General features: G+C 32.8%; 2 protein-coding genes across 2 annotated transcripts; both read left to right on the forward strand.

Moving 5' to 3' along the window:
* The first annotated feature begins 3,317 nt into the window (after positions 1-3,317).
* On the forward strand, positions 3,318-9,893 carry LOC148788762 (eugenol synthase 1-like). The gene is made up of 4 exons (XM_088878133.1): positions 3,318-3,423; positions 9,067-9,234; positions 9,310-9,513; positions 9,694-9,893. The coding sequence occupies exons 1-4, from the start codon at positions 3,318-3,320 to the stop codon at positions 9,891-9,893; spliced, it is 678 nt and encodes a 225-aa protein (XP_088734259.1).
* A 9,303-nt stretch (positions 9,894-19,196) lies between these two features.
* Positions 19,197-27,630, forward strand: VIP4 (leo1-like family protein). Its single transcript, XM_011074559.3, has 12 exons — positions 19,197-19,459; positions 19,964-20,310; positions 21,341-21,473; positions 21,567-21,752; positions 22,699-22,875; positions 23,777-23,908; positions 24,124-24,303; positions 24,392-24,523; positions 24,713-24,823; positions 24,963-25,202; positions 26,481-26,638; positions 27,340-27,630. The coding sequence occupies exons 1-11, from the start codon at positions 19,334-19,336 to the stop codon at positions 26,613-26,615; spliced, it is 1,899 nt and encodes a 632-aa protein (XP_011072861.1). The 5' UTR covers positions 19,197-19,333; the 3' UTR covers positions 26,616-26,638; positions 27,340-27,630.
* Positions 27,631-27,760: the final 130 nt, after the last annotated feature.

Raw genomic sequence — 27,760 nt, forward strand, 5'->3', positions numbered from 1 at the left:
TTAGATCAAAGCTATTTTTTTTTTTCGGTAAAGATAAATTATTCTCACTACTATATATTTTATCAAAATCATAAGTTGTACTTATTAGTATTACTTTACCTTCAAATTATTATGATAAAAATAAAAGTATGAGAAAGTACGATCTAAAAAATAATTGTGGAATCTTAAAATTAAAATAAATCATTATAGTCAGAAATTACTCATATCAATTATTAAAGGCACTTCTAATTAGTAAGATTGATAAGTTTTACTTAAAATTTTATGATATAAAAATAATTGTGTTTTAGTTTTTTGAAGTTTGTATAGTATTTTATATATTATTCAGGTACTATTTCATTTCAAATTTTACTGTGCCTTAGTAAATTAATTTTTCTTAAAGTATTTAAAAGTCTCTTTCAACAAATTAATTGCATAGAAATATTACTTTCTATTTATTTTTGTAACGGATATATTTATCATTGTGTAAGTAGTTTAGAGGTATTTGGACTATTAAATAGTCCTTTTTTATAGTATTTTATTTTTTTATAACTTATTCTTATTTATTATTAAAAAAAATACTTAAGTAAAGAAATAAGTTTCTTTTCACAATGAGGAACAAACACTTAGGATTTGATTCTTTTATATATATACTATAGATATAGATATGTTAGAATTAGTTATATAAGGGTTAATATTACAATTGGATTCTTAAGTTTGTGACTAAAATTACTTAGAACTTAAAGTTCATTTCTTAACATTAGCATCCAATCATCCCTGAACTTTAGTTTTTATTTTAAATCGGTCATCTGACCATTTCTTGATAAAAATGTGGCTAGATAACGGTCATGTAACTAACATGTGGCTTAAGTTATTTTTGTCATTATATATTTTTTTCAAAAATGGATAAATTAAACATGGCTTAGTTGTACCTTGCGACGTGTGCGTGTTCTCCAAACGAGCATATTACCTATTAAAACCAAAAGTTGCACACTAAGACTATTGTGTAACATGGTCGTCTTTTCTGATGAAGAATTTCAAAGCATTAATAGACCATAATTGTTGTTTTAATGATATAAATACAAAAAAATTATGAATATAATATCGTTTTGTAGTTAATAAGTGATATATTCAACTCTAAATATATACTTCTACACGTACAACGCACGTGGCACTTTCTAATTAGTTGAATTATTCTATAGATATAACGAACCTCATTGTTTTTATCCTATTTTCTACTTATAATTGACATTAAAAATTATTAATTAAAAAGTTATAATCAATTATATAAATATTAGGATAAATTACAACATTCCCTGAGATTTGGCATAATTACGAATACCTATTCGTTGTTTAAAAAATTGTCAACACTTTTCTGATTTTAATGGTCCTCTAATAATTAGTCCAATCTGTTAGATTTTCATCCATTTTTATGGTGAACTGACCGAAATGCCATGTGGATCAGAAGTTATTTTATTTAGTTTTTTTAAAAAAATATTTTTTATGGACTAAGTGGAATTTTTTTTATAATTTTTAAAATTTTTTCATCCATCCATTTTGATTTTTTTTAAAAAAAATAAAAAATACAATAAGGGCAAAGTTGATAATTTCATACCATCACTTTCAGCAAACATCAGGAGTATTTATAATTTTTTAAATTACAGAGGGTATCCATAATTATGTCAAATATCAAGATAGGTCGTTGTAATTTACCCTAAATATTATAATAAATGCAAATATTATATAATTAAATTTTTGCCTCACTTTGTCTCGCCCTATGTAAGTTATTATAGATTAATTATCGTTTTTATATTGATGTATTATTATTTTGTATATTAAGATAAGTTATTATATATATATATATATAATAATATAATAATATTAATAGAAGGAAAGTTGAACTGATGCGCGTTAGCTCATAAATGCTGACCGCCAGCCCTGGTCGTACTATTTGGCACTTCACCAAGCGTGGCTCAAGTAAGGTACGAAGTGCATCAAGGTTCAAAGTATCGATCGTTACGTATTCAAATTATGTGTATTATTCTTCGAATGCATATAATTGATAATATTAGACGGTATAGATTGACAATAATGTTATAATTAAAATTTTAAATTATTTGTGAAACACTTATTAGAAACATCACCTATTTTATATATATTAGATATTTATTTTGTATTTATAAAATTTTATCTTCAAGATTATAATTTAATTTTTTAATTGACAAGAAAAAATCTTATTTTTCATAAAAATCATATATTTTAAATATATTAAATATTTATTTTGTATTTATCTTAAATTTTATCTCCAACGATAAAATACCAATTGAATTTGTTTTTATCTTATATAATTTTATATATTGACATTAAGTTTTATTTTATATTATTCAATAAGTATCTATTTTATATGAGTTCATTTTTATGATTAAGTTGTTTGTTCACAACTTGGTTTACTGACATCACCAGCCCCAAAATATTCCATTTCGTTGAAATTCTCAATGACAATGTTTTTTTTTTTCAGTTGTCTTTCTTACAATTTATTAACAAGAAGTTTTTATTCTTGCTTTTTATTTTATTTTACTTTTTAAAAGTATCATCGTTTTAGACTTCTGTACTTTAGTATAAATTTTGATGAAGGATGAATTATAAAAAATGTACAACTAATATATGATACCACCAGGAACAGGAAAACAAAATTTCAAGGAATCCAAAAAATGGAAAAATTGTGTCTATCTTCAACGGATCAAACCTAGCAAGAAAAAGTATTTTGTTTTGGTTCGACCTGTCGTCACATATGAAATAACGGACGGTATAACTTTAGCAATGCTTTTCCTCCGGATCTGTTGCAGGAAAGGGATAATGTGCAACTTCGAGTTGTTAATTATATCCTTTATGAAAATGGTAAACCAATTCGAGGAATGTCAAACAACCCAGAGAAAGATCCACATTTAATGGGATTTATGTACATGTACGGTGGTAGACACGTAATGATTATTCAGTTTTGCATGTGAATAATAAATTGGCCCAAAGGAAGGTTTACTATTTGACATGATCTTATCATTATTCTTTAATCACTGTAATAAGATATCACGTACAAGTCAATATTTTGTCCAAAGATAGAATTTTGATGGAGTACTCGATATTTTGAAGGTCGTTGCATTATTTTGAATTTTTAATTGTGATTTTATATTTTGTTTTAAAGACTTATGTGAGCTTATTTTTATTATACCTTGTTCTCTATTTAACAATGGTTTCTACTAATATACTGCCAACATCAACTCCATCCCTATGCTAAATGGTTTGGTTTGTTTTGAGGTTAATTTAACTTCGTTGCCTAGAAACACATGGTGGATAAACACCGGTGCAACCACTCACATCAGAATGCCTATGCATGGTTGCCTGAGTTGCCGAAAATCCAAGATGTTGAAAGATACATCTATGTGGGTGATGGTAAGTTGGTTCAAGTAGAGGTAATAGGAAAATTTAGATTATTATTGAAAATCGGATTACTTGAATCTTGATGACACATTTGTCATACCCTCGTTTAGACGAAATATGATTTCTGTTTCTAATTTGGACAAATTTGTTTATTCTTGTTCATTTGGAGGTGGAAAATTTAGCTTATTTCTTGATTTAAAATTGGTTGGTTCCAGTTCTTTATCTGCTTACGATAATTTTTATTAGATACAATTGCCTCTTTTAACGAATCCTGCATTTGAGTACTCGAGGTGTAGAGAGTAAATTAACCAATGAGAATTCTGCATCGTTATAGCATAAGAGATTAAGTCACATCTCCAAACGGGGAGTTGAGAGACTTGTGTCAGATGGAATTTTTTAACCCCTTGATTTTTCAGATTTTCATGCATGTGTTAACAGTATTAAGGAGAAACAAACCAATATGAGGAGATATGAAGCCAACAGGGCTATGGACATTTTGGAACTTATACATAGGATATTTGTGGACCATTCTCGAGTGTTTCTTGGAATGGTCAACAATACTTTATAGCATTCCTAGATGATTTTTCCAAATATGGCTACATTTATCTCATTCATGAGAAACTGCAGTCTTTGGACATGTTCAAAATTTTTAAGGCTGAAGTTGAAAACCAACCCAACAAAAGAATTAAAAACGTCAAATCTAACCGTGGTGGTGAATACTATGGTAGATGTGATGGTTCAGGCAAACAACATCTAGGACCATTTGCTAAATTCCTAGAGGAATGCGGTATCGTCCCACAGTATACCATGCTGGCTTCGCCCACCATGAATGGTGTTGCTGAAATACGAAAAAAAAAAAAATGCTTAAAGATAAGGTAAGGAATATGACATCTAACTCTATGTTACCAGAATCAGTCTGGGTAGAAGCACTCAAGACTGCATCATATATTCTAAACGGTGTTCCAATTAAAGCAACAAACAAGACCCCTTATGCACTTTGGACAGGCAAGAAGCCCAGTCTAAAGCATTTGCACATATGGGGATGTCCAGCCGAGGCACGACTTTATAGCCTAATGGAAAGAAATTTGACTCAAGAACTGTAAGTTGCTATTTTGTTGGATACCCTGAAAGATCCTAGGGGTACAAGTTTTACAGACCCACAACTAAGTTGATTTTTCGAGTCAGGAAATGCTCGATTCTTTGAGGATGTTAGGTTTGCGGGGGGAGATAAGGTGAAAGACATAGCATTTAAAGATGAATATGTTGATACCCCCCTAGGTACCATTGACATTGTTTAGGATTCCGTTCCTAACAGTATTATGGTACAATAGATCAAGACAATAACATAGAACCCCCTATTCAAGAAATTGTTACAGATGAACAAACTCCAACACCTCCAAAGCATTTGCCATTAAAAAGATCCACTATAGAGTGGAGAAGTGCATTGCCAGATGATTACATTGTATTTCTTCAAGAACGTGAAGTTGACATTTGAATAATAGAAGATAATCCTATCAACTTTCGTCAAGCCATGGAATGTTCTAACTCTCAAAAGTGAGTTAATGCCATGAATGAAGAGATTAAGTCCATGAAAGACGATGACGTTTGGGGAACTTGTCTAGTTTCCAGAATGTGCCAAGCCCGTTCGTCGCAATGTGGAGAGGTAAAAAGAGACGTCTTGTTGCAAAGAGCTATCAACAAAAGAAAAGCATCGACTATAAAGATATTTTCTCTCCAGTTTCTTTGAAAGACTCTAATTATAATGGCATTAGTGGCACATGTCGACCTTGAGTTGCATAAAATGGATGTGAAGACAGGATTTCTTAATGGTGATATTGATGAGAGAATTTATATGATGCAACCAGAAAACTTTGTATCATGAGATCCAAAGAATATGGTTTGCAGACTTAAAAAATCCATTTGTGGACTCAAGCAAGCATCTTGACAATGGTACTTCGAGTTTCATCAAGTGATCATCTCATTTAGTTTTGAGATGAATTTGGTTGATGATTTTGTGTACCATAGATTCTGTGGGAGTAAACAAATTTTTCTGATTTTGTATATGGATGACATCTTGCTTGCCAGCAACAATATAAGGTTGTTGCACGAAACCAAGAGATTTCTAGCTAAGATTTTTTAAATAAAAGATCTTGGTGAAGCCCCTTATGTGTTAGGTATAGAGATACACCGGAATCATTCTTGGGGTATCCTCGGACTATCACAAAAGGACTATATCGAAAGGTTTTTAAAAGATATGGCATACAAAATTATATACCAGGCGATACCATTGTGGCTAAGGGAGACAAGTTCAGTCTCAAACTATGCCTTAAGAATGATTTTAAGGAAAAGAGATGCAAAAGGTTCTTTAATCTTGGGTAGTAGGGAGATTTATGTATGCTCAGGTTTGTATGCGTCAGGACATACGTCACCGAGATGTTGGGCAGATATTTGAGCAACATAAGGTTGGACCATTGGAAAATAGCTAAAAGAGTCTTACGGTACCTATATTGACAAAAGACTACATGCTCACATATCGGAGGACTGATCAGCTTGTGATCATTAGGTATACTGACTTTGATTTTGTTGGATGCCAGGATAGCATGAAATCCACATCAGGCTATATCTATATGCTTGCTGAGGGAGTCATTTCTTGGAAGAGTGCTAAAACAATCTCTTATACCCTCTTCTACTATGGCAGCAGAATTTGTAGCATGCTATGAAGCATCTAATCACGGAATATGGCTACAGAACTTTCGTCACAGTGCTATACATAGTGGATACTATTGATAGACCATTTAAGTTATTTTGTGACAATAAGTCTATGGTGTTATACTCGAACAACAATAGGAGCTCGACGAGCTCAAAGCATATAGACATCAAGTTCCTAGTTGCGAAAGAAAGAATACAGAGTGGAAGTTGTCCACAGAGCATATTGGTACAAACTCCATGATTGTAGGATCCGCTTACTAAAGGATTGCCACCCAAAATATTTCATGAGCACACTGCTCGTATGGGTGTCACATCACTTCAAGATATTTAAGTTGTTCATGATATACAGTTTATGTGGGAGTTTGTAATTTTAATTGCTCATGTTAAAGACATCTTTAATCATTCAGTTTATGGTTGTTAAAGGTCATTTTCTGCATAAATGAGCCTTGCAATTTTATTTTTGCACTATAATTCTATTATGAATTGATCTCACTAAAGTTGAAGGAGGACCAGTTGGAAATCAGCATGTTAGAGATAACATTGCACGAAATTTTCATGTTGCGCATCCACATCATGATCCATGTTATTTAGTTATGTCAATATTGTGACCATTGATGGGTCGAGTTACGATAGATACAACAAAGGCTGCCTTGATCTTCATTTGATATCATTGATGGACTGGATTGATTTATAAATACATTAAGAAATGACAGTAAAGTCGAGCTCAAAATAATTCATAATCATAAGGTTTGTACATATAGCCCATGTGGGAGATTGTTGGATTTATTAACCCAATAATGTTGGATCCTTAATCCAATGTTGGGATTATATGTAAAATAATTATGAATTATGAACTGTCGAAGTTTAGGCCTAATAAAGTGATCAAATAAGGTTTCAGTAATTTAGGTCTTAATGTATTTGATAGGATACGAGCCTTTAATGAGTTAATGGTAATTTCAATTTTAGTGATGTGCTGAAATTGAAATACCTATTATTATATGTATGCCGTGGTCCCTAGATCACATGGTACTTCAATATATCTTCTAACATCCCATTATCAGTGGGATTTTAGAGAAAAAAACAAACTAAAGGAAACTCTTTGCAAACATGTCGATCTGGAAAGTTGTTGACACAATTCCATTGAGTTCCCTTAGCTATGGATTCAGGTATGCTTCTGCATTTATGATTATCGTATTTCTTATTTGATTTAGCATGATTGGTTCTAATATTGATAGTGATTGTTATTTCACTATACAGTATTTAAATCCTAACAAATCTTACCTTGGTCTAAGGACTCATTGGTAAACAATTCAAAACTACATTCAAGCACATAGAATAAGAGTCCCCAAAATCCAAAACAGACCAAATAGAGTTACATAACCTACTATCACATTGCGTCATAAAATTAGATAGTTGATGAAAAATAGATAATTGATTCATAAATATTTAATGAGGTAGTGTTAAAGACTGAATCCCTGGAGAATGACTCGTCGATAAAATTATAACAATATTTTCTTTAGGAATAGCAATTTGTTCAGCATAGAGATCATCATCGCTCAAGTAATAGGGTTCATACGGGGTTCACCGAAAATTATTTTCAATTCGTTCCAAGCAGGGTCTATGTGTCAATGATAAGCATGAGCAAATAGATTCCCCTGCACTAGGAAAAGGTAAAGCTTAATCAACGGATAGGAAATGAAATTTCATTCATGAATAAACCTATTTAATGCCAAATACATTTTCCGACGTAAATACACAATGCATGCATGGATTTCTACTAGCCAACACGAAAAAATTGGCGAGCAACTTTCTGTGCAATTACCCTTCCTATCTCGCACCATAAATCATCGTCAATGAAAAGCAGTTTAGAACATGGAAACCAATGGGGACGGTTAATGAGCTATGTGAAGGTGGCATGATGCTCCTTGAACTGGTTCAAACAACAGTGTCCAAAATGGTAGTATCAACGAATATTGAACCTGTCGTTCATGGCCGAAATGGCATCCAATGCGGCTCTTTGATTTAGTTGTAACACAAAGCGTGATGTAGCTAATTTTGTAAGGAAATTTGGAAATGGGTGTTCAGACTAGCTTCCTTCATCACATATGTATATATAGAGTAAATTACATTTTGCCATCCGAATTATGCTCGTTTTTATACTTTGGCATCTAAACTTTTTTTGTGTCAACTTACCATCTCAACTTTGCAAAATCTGCACTTTGCCATATATGATCATTTTTTTGTTGATTTTTTTGGCGAAAAAACATCACATGCTTTCCATATGTGAAAAATATCACATCACATAACCCTTAAATATCATATTTGCACTGCATGTGATGTTTTTCCTACAAAAAATTTTGTGAAGAAACAGTTATAAATAGCAAAGTACAAAATTACTTAAAGTTGATATGGTAAGTTGACCCAAAAAAAAAAGATAAATGCTAAAGTATAAAAAATATCATAGTTTGAATGACAAAATATAATTAACCCTAGCAAATTCTAGGGTATTGCCCATTAAATACTAATAGGTGGAGAATGAATAAATAGGGGATCAACCATATAAACTAAAGCCAACCACTTTGGAGGATAAACCCATTCACAAGCTTAATGTAGTGGCTCTCCCTTACATGTAATCGATGTATGCTTAAATCCATAACAAGAGACCAATATGTATTGCAATTGTTTGTAGTACAATATTCTTATGATGAAAGCTGTAATATATAGTAACAAATTAATTGAATAAATAAGTATATGGTTGCTAATTAATAATTATATGTATATGCTAAATAATGCATCAACTAATTAACTACAACAAAACATACATCAAACATACAGTGAAATTAAGTATATAATAATAAGTTCATAAAAATAAACAATATAACATTAAACACTCGCTTAAATATAGCGTTAATGCCATATGAACATAAATAACATGCTTCAACAAAGCATTCCTTGAGAAGAAGAGGAAAATCAGACGAGCCGTAGAAGCAACTAACATCCCTTACACTTTTGCTTCTGCAAACTGCTGTGGTGCTTACTTTGTCAACTTCTTGCTCCATCCTTATGAGCAAAAAGAAGAGATCATCACAGTCTATGGCAGTGGCGAAGCCAAAGGTGAAAACTTCAACCATATATCTCAATGCACATTTTTTCAGTTAATAATAGGCACCACGTTTTCGCTCGTTCTAGCTGTGCTAGTTTATGAAGAAGATATTGGGGTTTTCACTATCAAAGTGGTAGCTGATCCGAGAGCATGCAACCGCGTGGTGATATACCGGCCAATAGCCGACTTGATATCACAACTTGAATTGATTTCTTTGTGGGAGAAGAAAACAGGGAGAAGATTTAACAAGGTTCATCTCCCAGAGGAAGAAATGGTGACCCTTTCAGAAAGTAAGTATAATTCTGAGATATTCTGATACTTCATGCACATGCTAGATTCAGACACCGTGTGTATCTTAATTCATGATATGTGTGTGTGTGTGTGTCAGAGAGAGCGAGACACGGGTAGTGTTAGAGGATACTTTGGAATAATTTTGACAAATAAAATACTGATTACTTGATTTATTGCAGCTCTGCCAGATCCTCAGAATATACCAATCTCCATCCTTCACAGTGTCTTTGTAAAGGGCGTAACAACGAACTTTGAGCTTGGGGAGAATGATTTTGAGGCTTCTGCATTATATCCAGACCTGAAAGTGACTAGCGTTGACGAGCTACTTGACATTTTCCTGTGCAATCCGCCCAAGCCTGTTAATTCAGCATTTCCATAAAAGTTTTTTAGAAAGTTAAGATAGTCGTTGCTCATTATCTTGTACACTTGTGGCAAGATTGTTTCTCGATTTACCAAGAGTTCATTGATTTATGTATTTATGCTGTAATCAGAAGGTAATAAAGATTTAATGACTGGCAAGATTACCTTAAAGGAAAGAAACAACAAACAAGAAAAAATATATATACATTTTACAGGTGATACGGTTACAGACAACTAAGTGTTAACTTGGAAAGCAGGGTGCAGGAGCAGATGATGCATGGGTTGATATTTTGCACAAACCTCGCCTCTTTTCTTCATTTTCTTCTTCCCTCCATGATGGAATATAACAAAGACAGGCATTCTGTCAGCATCAAATAATTCCTAAAGACTATGGTTACAAGAGATCTCACTCTTAAGCTAAATTCGTCATTAGATAAGACAGTTCACATGAGAAAAATAACTATAAACAGAAGGAAGATTTTCCTTGTTCACATCAACCTTTCTCATAAGTTGCAAATGGTGATCGTAGGCATATAGGTCATTGACTTTGGACCTGAAAACTAATTCAGCATAAATTCCCACACAATAAACTGAAACCAAATTTCTCATGCAATCCACTGTAGTGATACTACATTGCTTTTCCCAACCTTCACCACCTAAACTCCTCAAGGTCCACACATTAATTTGGTTCATGTGTTGACGACCAAGAAATGCCCCCCATTTCAAATATCCGATCATGAATTCCGCCAGTGTTTGGGAGTGGTATCTTCTCAAACTTTTCAACATCCACTGGCATTGATACAATATACTCGTTATTGTTTTACATAAAGTTTCTGGAAATTAAAGATGACAAAGGCACGACGAAAGAGTACAATACAACTTGTATGGGCCAAACTAGAGCAACATTCAATGGTTTGATTGTTCTTGATAACTGTATGAGGAGAAGAGGACAGATTGTCTTGAACCCTGTCACTAGGGAGCTGAAACCAATTCTGTTGGTGCACTTGTTTCAGGATGACTTAAGGTACATTGGCTGCGAGATTATGAACATAGAGAGTCGATCATGGAGAGTAGTGGATGGACCTCCCTCTGGGTATTTGTAAAAAAAAACATTCGAACTCAAATCCAACTTTCGATTGAGCCATTCATGATAAGATTTAATACTACGATTCAAAATGGCTCCAACAGAATGGAATGTTTGTCGAAGGAGTAAACTCCCAAGTAACAATAACCAAAACAAGGAACCGCGTTGCCCTAACTCAACGTGTTCCCATGATCGCTAGTCGTTCCTCATACTGATTCATTGTAGAAACAGTACGAGAGATACGCTTCAGCAAACCAGGAACTTGCTCCCTTGAACGTTAATACATTGGCAGGTCCATCCATTGGAATGTGTCGCAACAAGACCCCTATATGGCAATATTTCAACTAAGCAACATTAGAACAATCGTTTATTACAGAACATGGTGTGATAGAAGAAACTTAGGACATATTGCAGCTTAATATGTATGTTGAATGATTTTCATGGATTTGTCGAAGTCCACGATGTCCTAACAACAAGTTCCATGCCACAGTTGCATAAACCTAAAAAAATAATCCTCATTTGATGAGGTCTGAGGTATACAATTGCTTCTAGACTAAGCATTAAAATTGCTTGACGAGCAATGAGCCAGGCACCGTTCTCCTTAGACATAGTTTGAGAATAATTGAAAAATGTTAGAACAAAATGCATTCCAACAAATAACAAAAAAAAATGTTAAATTGACAAAAATAACAATAGTCAATTTAGAACTGGTATTATTTTTATAGAAATATCAAAATAAAATTTTTAAATAGCCAAAACTACTACCATAAAATTAGAAAAATTCCTAAAATGGAAGAAAACAAGAGTAGATTGCAAAGCTAGAAAAGGGACAGAATAAAAGGTGAAAATACAAAAATCTAGAAAAGTTGAAACTATGCAATAAATAGAATGAATAACTGAATAAAATAATAAAATTATTAAACACAAATCAAACTAAAGAATAAAAGTAAAAAAAGAAAGAGCACATATGATTAGAACATTATCGACATCAAGATATGGTGCATCTGTTCTTTTTCAATATAGTTGAGATGAGGATTTCTATAATCAAATTATAATTTTATACATACATATATTTATTTGTTATGACTATACATTCAACATTTCAAACTTTCTATGGAGGTCTATGAGGAATCACCAATTTTTGCATTATTAACATTATTTTGAATAACAACTGATATGAGACCAAATATAATACAAATTTAACATAAGTATACCTCAAATAATAAAATTTTGAAAGAAAATTGAAATGTTGAAAATAACAAAACGTATAGAGAAATTATAAGAAAGCAAAAAATATCATATCATATTGATTACTAACTATTGAGACGATAAGAAGATATTGAGAAGATACCTCAATGACTCAGAAAAAACTACCTTAAGCAACAAAATGTCACCTTAAAAAATCAACATATGCAAAGTCATGTCGTTTTTGTAAGTTCATCAATCACAATTTGTTTAAGTAGAATGACAATAAGAAAGGTTCCAAAAGGGAAAACAATGATGATCTTATATTAGAAAATAAATAATACAACCTTAGTAACAAATGAAATTAAAAAAATATATATTAACAAAAAACACAATGATGTCTGTGGTGAACTTGGAATGAATAAAATTTACATAAAGAGAAAAAGAAATGCTTTTACATAAAGAGAAGAATAATAAAATTTCGATGATAGAGTACAATGATGTCTATAGGGCTTGGAATATAAAGAGAAGAATGAATGTTTTTATATGGTATTAAACATAAATAAGGCAATATGCATAATAAGAGGAGAGTGATTAATTGGTGATTTAAATAATTTAAATTATAGAAAATCAATAGAAAATTTTCAATCTAATTAAAAATTTTAAAATTAGGAGAATTTAGTTTTTAGTCAAAAAAAAATTTCAATATATATTGATGTGTATAAAATTAAGTTGGCCCAAAAATATCTAAGTGGCCCAAAAAAGTAGAAAGCAATGGAAGACTCAAGGTACCCACGAGATCCAAGACATCCCACGCCCATAACGCTCCTAGGAGGCCAAAGATGGCCCAACTCACAGTCTAACTAGCCATGTCCAAATAGCCCATGTAGCATAGGAAGAAGGAAGGAGGCTTAGGACATCCCTTGACTCGGACCATGATTAAAGTCCGAGAAAACATTCTGCCCAAAAGGCCCACACACTATGACAGTTCACACTCCACCATGGCATCTAGTTGACCTAGGTGTCAACAACCACCTCGAAGCACATAAGCCCTAGGAGTCCCACACGTGAGCAAGGAGGGATTCCCTGGCGGCTGGGATTCCTTGAGGACGAGGAGTCTCCCAAGACAAAGATGACTCCTACTAAAACACTCCTAACTATAGATAAGGATGATTTATCCCTTATCCCAATCATCCCAACTAATTTTGGCAAAATTCTTGGGAGTGGAATAAACTTGCAGCAAACGAGGATACTCCCCCTATAAATGTAGGTTTAGCCCTCCATACAGGGGATACCTCTAAACACCTCTCTTACTATCTAAACTATCCCATAAACTCTCTTTAAACATATTATCACTTGTTCTTGCATTTTTCACCAACTTTATTCATTATATCTCGATTCTTAATTAAACTCACCTATTTTTTTTTGTTTTATTTTATTTCGAATCCAATACTAACACCCCAACACCTTTTTTACATGTCTCCCATTCAGAATTTGAATTCGCTTCGGCACAAACTTTGAACAATAGTCCATATCCATTGGACCTATATACTTTTTGCGTGCATTACATATAATAGATAGATTAGATTAAAAAAATATTAAATTTATATATAACAAAGACAATAAAATGGTAGCGAATAAATAAACACATACAAAAGAACAAATAATATGATGTACATATCTAAATTAAAATCAATTTATATAATAAATAGTATTATGTAATTAAAAAATATGAAAAAATGTATGAGTCAGTGAAATATCTTCGAATAGCAGTTTCAATTAAGAAACTTGATTGACTATCAATGAGAAATTTAAAATTTGAAAAATATGGAAAGAATAAAATATCTTATGTTTTTGTTAGAAAATATATTTACCATAGATATTTTAATAATGCATAAATTTTGGAAATTAAATACTGAAAGTTTGAAAGATCATAAAGGTGGAGTTTGAAAATTAATTAAAGAAAATAATCTTTAATATTCTCCATAAATATGAAACAACCAATTACCATAATCGAAACAATAAAAAAAATCAAAATCCTAAAAAGCAAGCATTAGGTGAAAATTCAAAAATATAATATTACTGAAAGATGATTATAATTAATAAGAGATTAAATTTAAAAAATGTAAGGAATATTAGATTTTTTATATTTCAAAAATCAAATTACTAATTTGGTACCACTATATAAATATATATATAACTATAAAAAAATTAAATATGTTAATTATTGTTAGAAAATATGTATGGACTAATTTAATTATTACTTAAATTATATTTAAAAAATTTAATTATGTGAAAGTAATTTCGATTCAATGATTTCCAATTATTATTATTTTTATTTATTCATGCATTTTCTTACATAATTAAATAGTTCTATATGAATCATTGATCTCAATTGCAAGAAAAAAAAAAAATAAACAGCATCGACTAATATTAAAAATATATGGTTACATATGGTAGGTTTTAAAATAAAAATAATTTTAACATAAAATTTATTTAGAAATTAAAATGAAAGTAATCATCCACAAATATATATTGGGTGGGAAAATATATAAGGAGATTATTAATATTGCCATTAATACTTACCATTGATATTTATCTATCAATTAAGTATTTTTATAATTAAATAAATTCTAATTCTAAGAATTATTTGGTCAAAAATTGAAGAATTTGGATCAAGACCCCCTTCAAATATATATATATATATATATATATATATATATTAATAAATATATGTTATAATCAATTAAGGAGATTGTTAATATTGTGAATAATACTTACCATTAATATTTATCTACCAATTAAGTATTTTTATAATTAAAAAAATTCTAAATTCTAGAAATTCACTATTTGGTCAAAATTGAAGGATTTGGTCAAAAGATAAATAAAATAATAGATAAATAGATAGATAGACGTAATATGGTAATTAAATATCAAAATACCTAAAAAGTATATAAAATTTTAAATTTAAAATAAAAAATTGCAATACAAACGCTTTCTGAGTTTAAATATTCACATGAATATAAATAAAAATTAATTATGATATGATATATTATTAAATAAATTCAATTATTATTTATTATAGAAAATATTAATTAAATATTAAAATACCAAAAAATATATCAACTTTTTAAGTTATATTATTTACTATAAGTAATTTTAAAATTAAAATTACTATTGGTTGTATTTAAAATAAAATTTTATATTTTTCTATTATTTTTAAATTTTTGAAAAATTAAATTAATTTTTAAAAATAATTTTTTTTCCTCTTCCAAGTTTTTTTTGTTTGTTTCTTCTTCCCACCACATCGTCGCCTCGCCTTCGGCCACCACCGTCAGCCATTACACAACGACACCCAGATCTAGGCCTAGGATGTCATGCTTTCGCCCCAGATCCTTCGTGTGGTGCTGCAACGTCCTCTCGTTAGATCTGAGCAACGGCTATCGCCAGAGAAGTGGGTGATCACTGTCGCCCAAATCGGAGGAATCATAGGAGACAACGTAACTGCTTAGACCAAAGTCTGCTCCGCCCATAGAGGCAGCATCGATCATCGATTTATAATATAATATATATTATATATGTATAGTGTATGTATATATAAGTGTACATATAAAAAATATATATATATTAAATTACTGGATAAATTGCATAAAATTCTCTATATTTTTAAAATTTAGCTAGAAACCCACATGTGTTAAAAATATGAGCAAAATACCCTCTATGTTTTTAAGATATTGCATACTCTCTCCTTCCATTAGGTAAGACCTAACACCGTTAATATTTTGTTGAATTGACCGTTATGCCCTTCTTATAATAACCATTGATCTTCAATTGTAAAAAATGAATAGTCGAAAATTGTAAGTAATTTAAATATATTTTTATTTATATATACAATATAATATGAATATGGATATATCTATAGCAGCTGCAGCCGTCGCCCAAACTGTCCTGGATGACGATGCCGTCGCCCACGCACAAAGGGGGCGAAGACGATATCACCCCTGCAAAAGAGGGTGACCTCGCATCGCCCCCTCATCATGGGGGCAATATTTCCCTGGATCTAGGGCGAGCTCTGTCACCCAGCCTAGTCACCAACAAAGAAGAAGAAGATAAAATAAAAAAAATTAAATATTGTCTCGTCATTGTGGGGGCGACATTGCTCTGAAAGTCCAGGTTTTGGGAGACAGAGATCGACTTCCGTCGCTCAGTCTTCTTCTCCGTCGCGACGAGAAGAAGAAGGTAAAAAAGTATTTAAAAGAATTAAGTAAATTTATTTAATTTGACAAAATTAAAAATAAGAAAAAAAATATTAAATGTTTAATCTAAATATTATAATAATCTTAATATAATATTTTATATAAGTTAAAAAAATTGATACAATTTTTAGGTATTTTTATATTTAATTAGTATATTTAATAAATAAATATTAAAATATATTTAAATTAAATAATAATTTAATTTAATTAATAATATTTAATATTATATGTGATTTTTATTTATATTACCATAGATTTTTAATTTAAAAAATAAACTTTTAGTATATTAATTTTTGTATTGTCATTTGTTAATTTAAGATATGTGCACACTAAAATATAAAACAAAATGGACAAATTGGATATTTGCCACTTAAAAAACCTAAAAAGCAGCAAAAAAAAATAAGGACATCTCGCACAAACCATGCGCGTAGCTCACTCTCTGTTAGTTTCTAATGGGGGTATTTTAGATAATACAGGGGTTTTGGCCTATAAAATATAACATAGGGGGATTTTGGGCTATTATCCTAAAATACGGGGGGGGGGGGGTATGCAATTTACCCTAAATTAGTTGAGGTTGGATTATTCATTTTTTAACTATTGAAAATCAGCGATTGTTATAATACGGGCAAAACGGGCAAGTTAGTAAAATATTTAACGCCGTTAAGCACAATAAGGAAAGGAGAGAGTGTGTAATATTTCAAAAAATACATGAGGGTTTTATGCAATTTACCCTATTATAAGTTAGACTAACTTAAATATCCGAGTAAATTGCATAACTCCTCCTGTGGTTTGATGAAATAGCACGAAATCTCCCCATATTATATTTATAGGTAAAAAAACCCTGTGTTATGGAATAAGCAACGAAATACCCCCTCTATGTTAGAATTGATGGAGAGTGTGTGTCACATGTCTAAAATACGAGTGAAATTCCTATGTAATAGTTTATGACATTATTTCATATCTCCAAAAAAATTAGTCTATTTTGCCCTTTTCTTTGATATAAGAGAAAATGAATATTTTAGTTTAGATAAACTTAATAAATTATATATTATTAATTAATTTAATTTAATTTTAAATTTTAATTGATTATATTTATATATAAAATATATTAACTAAATATAAAAATACATAAAATGTATATAAAAGTGTAAAATTTAACAGGTTATTAGCAAATCACAATGCAAAAATTAATATACTAAAATTCACTTTTAAATTAAAATTTATATGAATATATATATAAGTCACTTATAGTAATTATATATCATTAACTAAATTAAATTATTATTTACTTAAATATATTTTAATAAATTTTATTTACTTATAAAAAATACCAAAAAATTATATCAATTTTTTAATGTTATGTTAATTTCTATAAAAAATATTTAAATTAAATAAATAAATTATTTAATATTTTAAATTTTGAAAAAAAAACAAATCATTTTACTTTGTTTTTTTCTAAAAATAGAATGTTTTTTTTGGTCTTCTTCTCCATCGTCTCCTCATTGGCTCGCTGTTCACTACATGCCAGTGATGGAGCCTGGGCAACGGAGGCCACCCTTCTTCTTCGAGCAACGTCTCCCCTAACGTAATTTTAATTTTTATTATATTTATTTAATTAAATAAAATAAATAATCAATCAAAATTGACAAAATAAATTAAATTTGAATTTACATAAATAAAAAATAATGGATATAACAAATTAATTAAAGAAATAACCATTTATTAAATAAATAAGTCTAAGTAAGGGTATTTTAATCGATCCATATTTTAACTACAAAAAATAATTTCCCTAAGGCACCGAATCTTAGTATATAGTATAGATATATATTTTCCGATCGTTACATTAGTACTTGTAATTACTAACTTAATATTAAATATCGATAATAACAAGTAATAAAATATTAATCAATGCATAAATTACAATTAGATTAAATTAAAGGCTAATTTTGAGAAAAAAAATATTTTTCTTTGATATCATGGGCTAATGTTAAAGTGGTAGCACAACAAAAAAAAAAAAAATACAATATTTAACTATGGGTAATTGACATAATTAAAAATAAAATAGTTATAGTAAATAGTCATTGACCACAGTAATGCAATGCTTATTGGCCGTGGTATCTTAGAGGGTGGCTAAAAGTCATAACAAATATTTTTAACATGGCTCTTATTTATGGCAAATAACTTTTTTTTGTGAAATATCTATATTTTTGCATCGATTTTATGCAACTGTGATTAATAAAAATTACTTATCACGGTTTCTACTTCATAGCTATCAAAATTGTAATGAATAGTCATTTTTTTTGCTTTTTTCTAGTGGAGGGAGACGTGCAATAGCAAATTTGAAACAAAAAATTATTGGAGAAATTAAACCTTGTTATCAACTCTAAAGAGATTAGAAGTACATCTTTCGAGGGGAATTAGTGTAATGTACTCGGGTTATGTAAAATTACAAGTATAACCCTTGAGTAGTGTTAGTGGATGTACCTAGATGAGAGTAATATGAAGTATTTAAAATTTTAGGGGATGCAAATGTAATTTACCATAAAAATTAAAAATTGTGGATAAGTGCGAATTAAATATGGTAACAACTGATTATATAAGAATTAAAAATAATTATAAAATCATCAAAAGCTACAGTCATTAAATTTCACAAGATTCTCAAAGTAATTTACACCAAATTAAAAACATTGAGAAATCAATGGTCGAAGGGCCTAAGTGTAAAATCAATAATCCCAAGGGGGTGAAACCGCAAAAAGGGAAAACATTTGTCCTTTTTTAGCCGTTTCTGATTGTGAGTAGTATTCTTGGAGATTCAATACATAAAAACCCCAATTCACACAAACAACAGAGTCACATACACCTGAGTTTCTGCCTCTGAGTAACCTCAATTTTCTTTTCTCACACTTCAATTCACGCAGGAATACACGTGCAAAAATGGTGGGAGAAGAGAAACGGCATCAGATGATGCAGAATTTGTTCGGGGACCAATCGGAAGAAGAAGATGAGGAGGAGGAGGTCGAATCCGAGCACGAGTCCAATCGTCAACCTGACTATGCCTCCGTATGAGTGATTTCATCTTTTTGTCCCCCTTATCAAATTCTCATTTTTTGCTACTCAATTCAGGGTTATCGGGTGTCAATGGTGCATGTTGTGGTACTTGAATTTGTGTGTACAGGAAGAATTTTCAATTTAATTGGAAAAATTTATCTTGTCTTTCTTTTCCGTTTATCTCTATGCAATTGGCTCTCTCTTCCGGGTTTTCACCTGCTCCTTTTCTTTTTTTTTTTTTTTTTTTTGGTTTCAAGTAAAAGTGCAGTTTGCTCTATTGTGGTTTATTTGATGTGTATTCACATATAAATTGCTGTGTGTATTGAGAATTTTCAAGTATTTATGCTTCTTGAAGAATCGTTCCGATCCATTCTTAAAGGTGTTTTATGGAAATATTATGTTATACCATTGCTAGTTAGTTTCATTTGAATGTAGTAGAACGCATTACATTTGAAAGAATTGAAATAACGAGCTCATTGTCTTACCTCTGTTCTTATTGTGATCTTATCTTTTCAGGATGAAGGGGATGGAGGACCAGAACATGAAGTTGAAGTTGAAGGTGAAGGTGAAGTTGAAGGTCAAGGAGAGGCAGAAATTGAGAGTGAAGGTGAACCTCGGGATCTTGATCCTTTACATGGAGAGAGCGAGGGTGAGCGAGAGAAAAGTTCTCAAGAAGTTGAAATAGGTGATCAAAGGGAAGAAAGTGAAGAAAGGTACTCGGAGAGTGATGAAAAGGAGGAATACGGCCAACGAGTTGTAACAAGTAGAAGGCGTAATGAAGTTGATAGTGGATCAGAAAGATCTGGGGAGAACCGCTATGTTGCTAATGAGGATGACGAAGTGAATCAGGCTAGGAGTCCTAGGTCAGTTGCTCATTTCTCTCATCCTCTGTCCTCTTTCCCAGTATAATCTGTTTGTTGATTACCCTCCTTCCTCTTTCTGTTTCCCTTTCTAGTATTGCTCCTGCCTATTTGAGAGTGGTAAATATGGAACTTTTCTATCTCCGGCTTTGAATATCTATAACTGCTGACTGATTTGCATTGCATTTTCCTTTTGTATCCTCTTGCCTCTTCTGTTATGCAGTCTTAAATACTTGATTGCTAAGTATCTTCATCAGAAAATATTTGATCTGTAATCTTCAATAGGAAATAACTAGGAAAAATAATATTCTAAAAGTCACTGCATCAGCAAGGGTTCTTTAATACCTTTTCCGGTCCAGTAAATAACCTTAACTGGTGCCTTTCAGTTTCCTTTCTGTTAATTATGGATGCATAATGTGGCTTTCATGTGCTATTGTTGTTGGCATTAGCGTAGGCTCCTTTTGTATTTAAAGGCCTTCCGGAAAAGTTTCTCATTCTTCCCAATTTGTGTTGCTAGATGTTCCTCATCTTACCCACTCTCTGGAGGTGTGTATCTCTCATGGGACTATTACTTCTTATCTTTTGAGTTTTGAGAACTTCTTGCGAAGGCTAAAAATGCTAGGTACCAATGTAGAATATCTGCTCCGAGGATCTTGTTCCTTTTTGCGGGATGGAGTTGTGTGGGTGTGCACTAAACCTGCCGTTCTTGATATTTTCTTGCTTGCATGCACAACATTAGACTCTAAACCCTTTTAGGAAGCATTTCAGCTGAAGTTTTTGCATCATTCGCGACACTTGTAAGAGATTAGTTCTTTGTGGTAGTTCAATTGATGCTTCTGAAAAGATTGAGAAGAATGGAAAGTAATGATGAAGAGGGCATAGAGCGCACAAAAAGAACAACTTTCCAAAGCTAGTAGTTGCCTAAGGCCCTAAGTTCATTTATGAAAATATCATGTGATCTTGGTCGTCTGTAATGTATTTATACTTTATATTTGTTTAAGATGTTCAGTCGTCTGGATTTTATGATCTGCAGTAGGTCAATTGGTGAGGAGAAAGAAGAGGATCAATTTTTGCAATCAGCTCCAGAGATTCGTGATGTTTTTGGAGACTCTGATGATGAAGAACAAGCAGAGTACGAAGTTCAGAACCAGATTGAAGACGAAAATGTTCGCATGATGCTCATCATAATAGTTTCAGTTATGCTTTCACTGTGCTATATATATGCATGAAATGTACTAACATATTTTCCCCCAACACAGAGATCACCAATGGACGAAGAGGGAAATTATGAGAAAGAATTGAGGCCGGAAGATATGATACCGGACGAAGATGCACCATATGACTCTGAAGAAGAGCGCATTGAGGCTAAAATTAAAGAAAAACCGGTTGGCCCCCCACTGGAGTTGGAAATTCCTCTGTGTCCTCCTCCAGCTGAATCAGACAAGGTTTATCTTCAGTGTGCTTGCCATTTCCAAGTCATATTCTGATCTGCTCTGATTCTTGATTGAATTTAAGTGGTCGGAAGTTATACCTGATTCATTTGCACAGATAGGTCCATTTCTGCTTCCGTATGGCAGTTCAGACTGGTGGATAAATAAATAGGCCTCACGCATTCTATGAAGCAATTCTTTTCTCTCTAAAAGTTCGGTGAACAAATTTTAGACTATGTGTGATGTTATATAGCCTCTATGGGTTGCTTTTGTAGCATATGCTTGAATTGCTTGGTAGCAAACAAGGAAAAATTGTAATTTGCGCAATGTTTATAAATTCGGCAGGATCCGTGGATTGGTCGGAAGTTATACCTGCTACATTTGCATAGATAGGTCCATTTCTGCTGCCAGATGGCAGTTCAGACTGGTGGATAAGTAAATAGACCTTACTCATTCTGTGATGCAATTCTTTTCTAACTAAAAGTTCGGTGAACAAGTTTTAGACTATATCTGATTTTATATAGCCTCTATAGGTTGCTTTGTAGCATTTGCTTGAATTGCTTGGTAGCAAACAAGGAAAATTTGTAATTTGCGCAATGTTTATAATTCGGCTGGATCTTGGATGAGTAAGGTAGAGAGTAAACTTTTAGCTTGTATTTACTTCTCAAGTTTCTAATTAATAAGGAAAAACATGTCTAGTCGGTGCAAGCGATTAACTGATAATTTAAAGCATCTGCTTCGGCGGTGCAAAACAAGTACTTTATTCTCGTCATGTACTTGTATATCTCTTTTATGCAATATTAAGTTACGTAACTTGTCTGCTAGGATAGCTCAATTGTGTTGGAGCTAGTGCACGTAGGAGCTTAGTTGTATATTCTCTCTTCCTCATGCAACTTGAGACATGACAAATATAGGCTACCTGATTTTAGAAATCTAAACAGTGATTTTTCTTCAAATGCAGATGAATATGATCAAAGTTTCTAATATAATGGGTGTAGATCCTAAACCCTTTGATCCCCACACATATGTGGAAGAGGATTTTTACGTAACCGATGAATCTGGATCGAAAAAAAGGATACGACTGGAGAACAATGTTGTTCGTTGGAGGAGGGTCAAAAAGCCTGATGGCACAACATCAGTAAGTGAATATGTTACGGCATTTGCATTTAGTTGGGACATGCGCACTTGCATTGACATGAAGGTCAAATGCTGCTGCTTTTGAATGGAATATCAAAATTTATTTTAGTAAATGCATTTACGGTCCTCCCCCTGTGGTTGCTTTTGTATGTTCTGTTCTTTCTAGAGCTTTTATTATATTTGTACTATAGCTCTGAGATTGAAATGAAACACAACCCTTGGTATTTGCTTTATGTGCATCAGTAGTTATATTTTGGAAACGAAACTAATATTAATGTGAATGTTTGTGACAAGGTCTAGAAAGTCTTTATGAGGTGTTATTCTGTCACTAATATCTTGACTGTCACTTCCGTATTTCAAAGACAATTTAGACTGAAGGATTTCCTTTACAATTCAACGGGCAAAACAGATTTCTAAATGTGAAGTATTACCATGTTAAGAAATCTAATAGCAGCACCCAGAGCATCTATGCTATCCTAACCGGAGAAACTGCTGTTTCTGCTTTTACACTTTCATCAACTAGGAAGTTTACTGCACAATGAATGCCAGTAAATGTTACCGATATGAGCGCATTAGGCTCATCAACTTGTGAGTGTACTGTAACTTGTTTCGTAACCCCTAATATTCAAACTCTAATCTGCAAACCAGCTGAATAAATAGCTTTCCATCATCCGTGTAATACAATACAGCTCTATATCCAGACTGCTCTGGTTTTCCTTCTCACTGTTCAGTTCTATTGTGGTCAAATGGCATTCGGGTTTTCATTTTGCGCAGGAATTGGTGCAATAATGTATCAATCTGGTTCTTTGTAATTGAAGCATATTGAATTGGGCGAAATTGCCGTATCTTTGGGCGCAGTCCTTTTGTTTATAACTGCATATTAATGGTGCTAGTTTCTGTAGATTGAAAGCAATGCTCGCTTTGTGGAATGGTCGGATGGCAGCCAACAGTTACTCATCGGGAATGAAGTTCTTGATATATCGAAGCAAGACGCACAACATGAACAGGCCCACCTTTTCCTTAGACATGGAAAAGTAAGATTTTCCTTACAGGTGGCAATAAATAATGCACGCTCCTTGAATATAATTTGTAGTAATTGGTAAATACAAAAGGGTCTTTATATTGAACTTCAAAAGGTGCCCTAGGTCCTCTGAGACCTGAAATTTCTTTTCTGGATGCTTATATTTCTACTACATGTAATGGCTGTCTTAGATTCATCAGCAGTTTTTATTCTGGACTGTCTTCACAGGGCATTCTGCAGTCTCAGGGGCGAATTTTAACAAAGATGAGGTTTATGCCTTCATCCTTAGCATCGAATTCGCATCGCTTATTGACTGCTCTCGTCGATTCCCGACACAAAAAGGTGTATAAAGTCAAGAACTGTATCACTGACATCGACCCTGAGAGGGAGAAGGAGCAAAAAGAAAAGGTATATTATCAGTTGGCTAGTTAATATATCTGGACATAAACCAAGTGAATTTTGATTCTTAGTTTCACTCTCTTATATGGTGTCTTAGGCTGTTAATCAATCAATTAAGGCTAATGAACTTCTTAGCCGGAGAAAGGAGAAGGTAAATCGGAAATATACACAACCCATCCGCCGGGAGCGTCAACTCTCTCCTGGTTTCCTAGAGGATGCACTTGAGGAGGTTAGAATTTTCATTTATTCACTTTAATTTTCTTCTGGCAAATATATGGAGAGTTAGAAACATTATCTTGCAGCATATGCGTTTTTTATTTCTTATGTCTAATGATAACATTTACTTAGGTCACACTACCACATATAAACTTTCTGTGTTATGAATATAATTTTCGGTTATTGTGTTTTCCTACATTAGGAGGATGAACCAGATTATTATGAATCTCGACGTTCTGCTGTCCGCCGACGCTTTGAGGAAGACCTCGAATTGGAAGCTCGAGCTGAAAAGCGCATAATTAATGCAAAGAAGGCACGCCATTACTACCTGACTATATCAACCTGAAACCATTTACAGCCCCCTGTCCCAACCTACAATCTCTTTATCCTTTCTTTTTGGTGATTTGTCTATTGTGCTTAATTGAAAAACTTCTGCTCTGGATTGCTTTCAGGGTCCAAAGGATATCCCTCGGAAGTCAGCACTGCCAGCTGCTAAATCATCTCGGCGGCCTGTGGACTTCTCTGAAAGTGAGAAGGAGGAGTCTGAGTATGAAACTGAAGGGGACGAAGGTGAGGGTTCTCCACCACACAGAAGGGATGAGGAAGCAGAGGAAGATTATGCAGAAGAAGATGAAGAGCATGAACAAAGAGAGGAAGAAGAGACTTATGATGAATCAGAAGAAGAAGCCGAGGTATGGGGTAGTGTTTCTGAATAAATGTTTGGACTGACTTTAGTGAGTGGAGGCAATTGGGTATAAAGATATGAAAATGATCAAATTAATTCAGTCTTTCCATTCTGGACTACCGACTAGTTCCTAGAAGGCCAATAACGTATAGTGCTATTTAAATGTGTTAACTGCCTGATACTAGAACTTTGCTTTCCAGCCAAGTTTAATATTTTCTGGAACTTGACTTCTTAATTAGGTTTAGCCTATCTTATCCAGTGTAAATTGGGGTATGTGCCGTGTCTGCTCATACTTGTTAGAAACACCTAAGTCAAGCACTGTTGTGGAAGGGAGGAGTAACCTAGGTCATGGTAACATAAAAGTTTAAGATCCTAAACCGCAGCTGCGGGGGGGCCTGTGGTCTTTGTCTTTCTCATCCTTTTCCCGGACCATAACAGGACAGCTGAACATCATGAAGCATATCTCCTCTCCCAACTCCAGCCACAAGCACCATCTTTGCTTTCCTCTCTTTCTCAGCCCAACTCTTCTTGTATTTCCTAGCATGTTCTCCACTCTACCTCGTTGAAGATGGGTGCCCAAGCAAATATCTCTAGCTATTTTTAGCGTCTTGACAGGATGAGCCCCAGTCAATTCGGTGCATTATTCTAACTCTAATGTGGCACTTAGGGGGAGATGGATTCTGCAACCTAGTAGCATCTGCCCTACAGAAACTGAAGATGTCATGTATATCTCAGAAATTTCAGGGTCGGATATGTTGATCTCGAGAATGTGGTGGAGAAAATAGTGGAATTTTGAATATTGAAAGCCCGAGAATAAATCAACTCATGGAGACGAAAAAAATCTTGACTTTTACGGAAAGGGAGTCACCCTAACCCTCTATAAAACTTGCTTGGTTGCTGAATAGATCATGTAAATATTCATGATTTAAGGCATATAATTGAAGTTTAGTCGAAGCAATTAACTTACTACAGAGAAAAATAGAAAGGGAGTTTGTTTGGTCGCAAAAGTGGAGCTTACCTTGTATGCCTTATGTTTCCTTTTAGATGATATCTGCAGATAGGATTCTTGACTGGAGAAAGGAAAGTACTGAAAATGGGGGAAAATGATGGCAGGATGTGGGGATATCAGTAACTGCAAAGTGATTCAATCATTTTGAACATCACAAATTTCTTTGGAGAAAATGTTAAATTTTGATATTTTTTGTTTGATCTCTTTGCTGATTAAAATACTAATCCCCCTGAAGTATGGGCTAATTTAATCTCTTGTGTACTTATTTTTAACCAGGAACCAAAGCACAAGGGTAGGGGTTCAGGAGGAAGCCAAAAAAGGAAGGACATTGAGTCAGATGAGGACTCTCCTCCGAGGAAAACTACAACTCATCGGCGAATGAAAATGGTTTATGAGAGTGATGATGAGTAAAGCAGGATAAGCTGCACAAGACAGTGAGTTTTAGTCCTTCCAAATTGTCTTACAATTTGAATAGAGTTCAGTTGTTTAAACATGATATTATGGTTTCCCATTCATAAGACATAAATCCTTTTTCAATTTAAACTTGTTAGTGCACCTGACATGATTCCTTATTACTTTGTGCCTACCAGATATATGTATGTACATTTGAACTAACATGCATATCAATGACATGCACACTCACGCCTAATGTATTTGTACACCAAAGCATGTTTAGCGAAATTTGCTTTTACCACCATATTTGACTTTGTAATGAATATGCATGTATGTAACAATGCCAAAGTTTTAAGGTTAATTAACACGGTATTGTAAACATCTCGATGAAATAGAAAATTCAGAACGCATTTTCTTTGAGTTCCACCTGTTCTTGCTTCACCTGTGTTATTTCTCTATAGTGTCTTACTGGTGATCTCATATACTATTTTGTATCTCTCCATGTTATTCTGAATTCCGCTATTGATCTGTTTCCTCCGCAATTCGTGGTGGAATATTCTCTCCACTTGGTGTCTCTTTTTGCATTAAAAGCATAGAAACGAGCATAAGAACATTTACTCTCATCTGCGCCTTTAGTACGCTGTGTATTATGCTATTTCAATTGTGTTCATTCCTTTCCATTTATTTGTTGAACTGAAGTTTATTCAGCATTTCTTAAATATATCTAATTCCTATTTTGCAGGAAAATCAGCCTAGGTGGTGTATTAACAGCGAATTGGGTGACCTCTTCCAGAGTACTTGTGCAAGCACAGGCAGCAAGATCCTCCGTCCACGCATATTTGCTGGGCACAGTGTCATCCTCGTACATTTTATTGTCCTTGTTAGCTTGTCATCAATTTTTTCATGTTAAACTTTAAGCACTTTCAACTGGGCGGAACTTTTTTTGCGTTTCACATATTTATTTGTAAATGAGGATTGTGGAAAGACTACATAAAGTTTTTCGTACTTAAGTTTCATAAACATTCTGCTGTGATCTAGGCCTGGCATGTTTCTTTCTTTCTGTTCATTAATACTATCACCCTTTTCTTTGGAACACGTCGCAGCATGTTGATGTATTTTACGGCCTAGAGATGTTAACCATTAAGCTATACTTCAATAGTATG

The sequence above is a fragment of the Sesamum indicum genome, linkage group LG3, assembly GCF_026168435.1.
Source record: "Sesamum indicum cultivar Baizhima isolate 11 linkage group LG3, ASM2616843v1, whole genome shotgun sequence".
NCBI lineage: Eukaryota > Viridiplantae > Streptophyta > Magnoliopsida > Lamiales > Pedaliaceae > Sesamum > Sesamum indicum.

What these genes read in the sequence shown, in the direction of transcription:
- LOC148788762 (XM_088878133.1), top strand. Translation starts at nt 3,318, where the DNA reads ATGGTGGATAAACACCGGTGCAACCACTCACATCAGAATGCCTATGCA. An exon ending in ATACATCTATGTGGGTGATG is followed by an intron (nt 3,424 to 9,066) that starts GTAAGTTGGTTC and finishes GCTTCAACAAAG; the next exon opens with CATTCCTTGAGAAGAAGAGG. An exon ending in TGGCAGTGGCGAAGCCAAAG is followed by an intron (nt 9,235 to 9,309) that starts GTGAAAACTTCA and finishes CGCTCGTTCTAG; the next exon opens with CTGTGCTAGTTTATGAAGAA.
- VIP4 (XM_011074559.3), top strand. Translation starts at nt 19,334, where the DNA reads ATGGTGGGAGAAGAGAAACGGCATCAGATGATGCAGAATTTGTTCGGG. An exon ending in AGCCTGATGGCACAACATCA is followed by an intron (nt 22,876 to 23,776) that starts GTAAGTGAATAT and finishes TAGTTTCTGTAG; the next exon opens with ATTGAAAGCAATGCTCGCTT. An exon ending in TTTTCCTTAGACATGGAAAA is followed by an intron (nt 23,909 to 24,123) that starts GTAAGATTTTCC and finishes CTGTCTTCACAG; the next exon opens with GGCATTCTGCAGTCTCAGGG.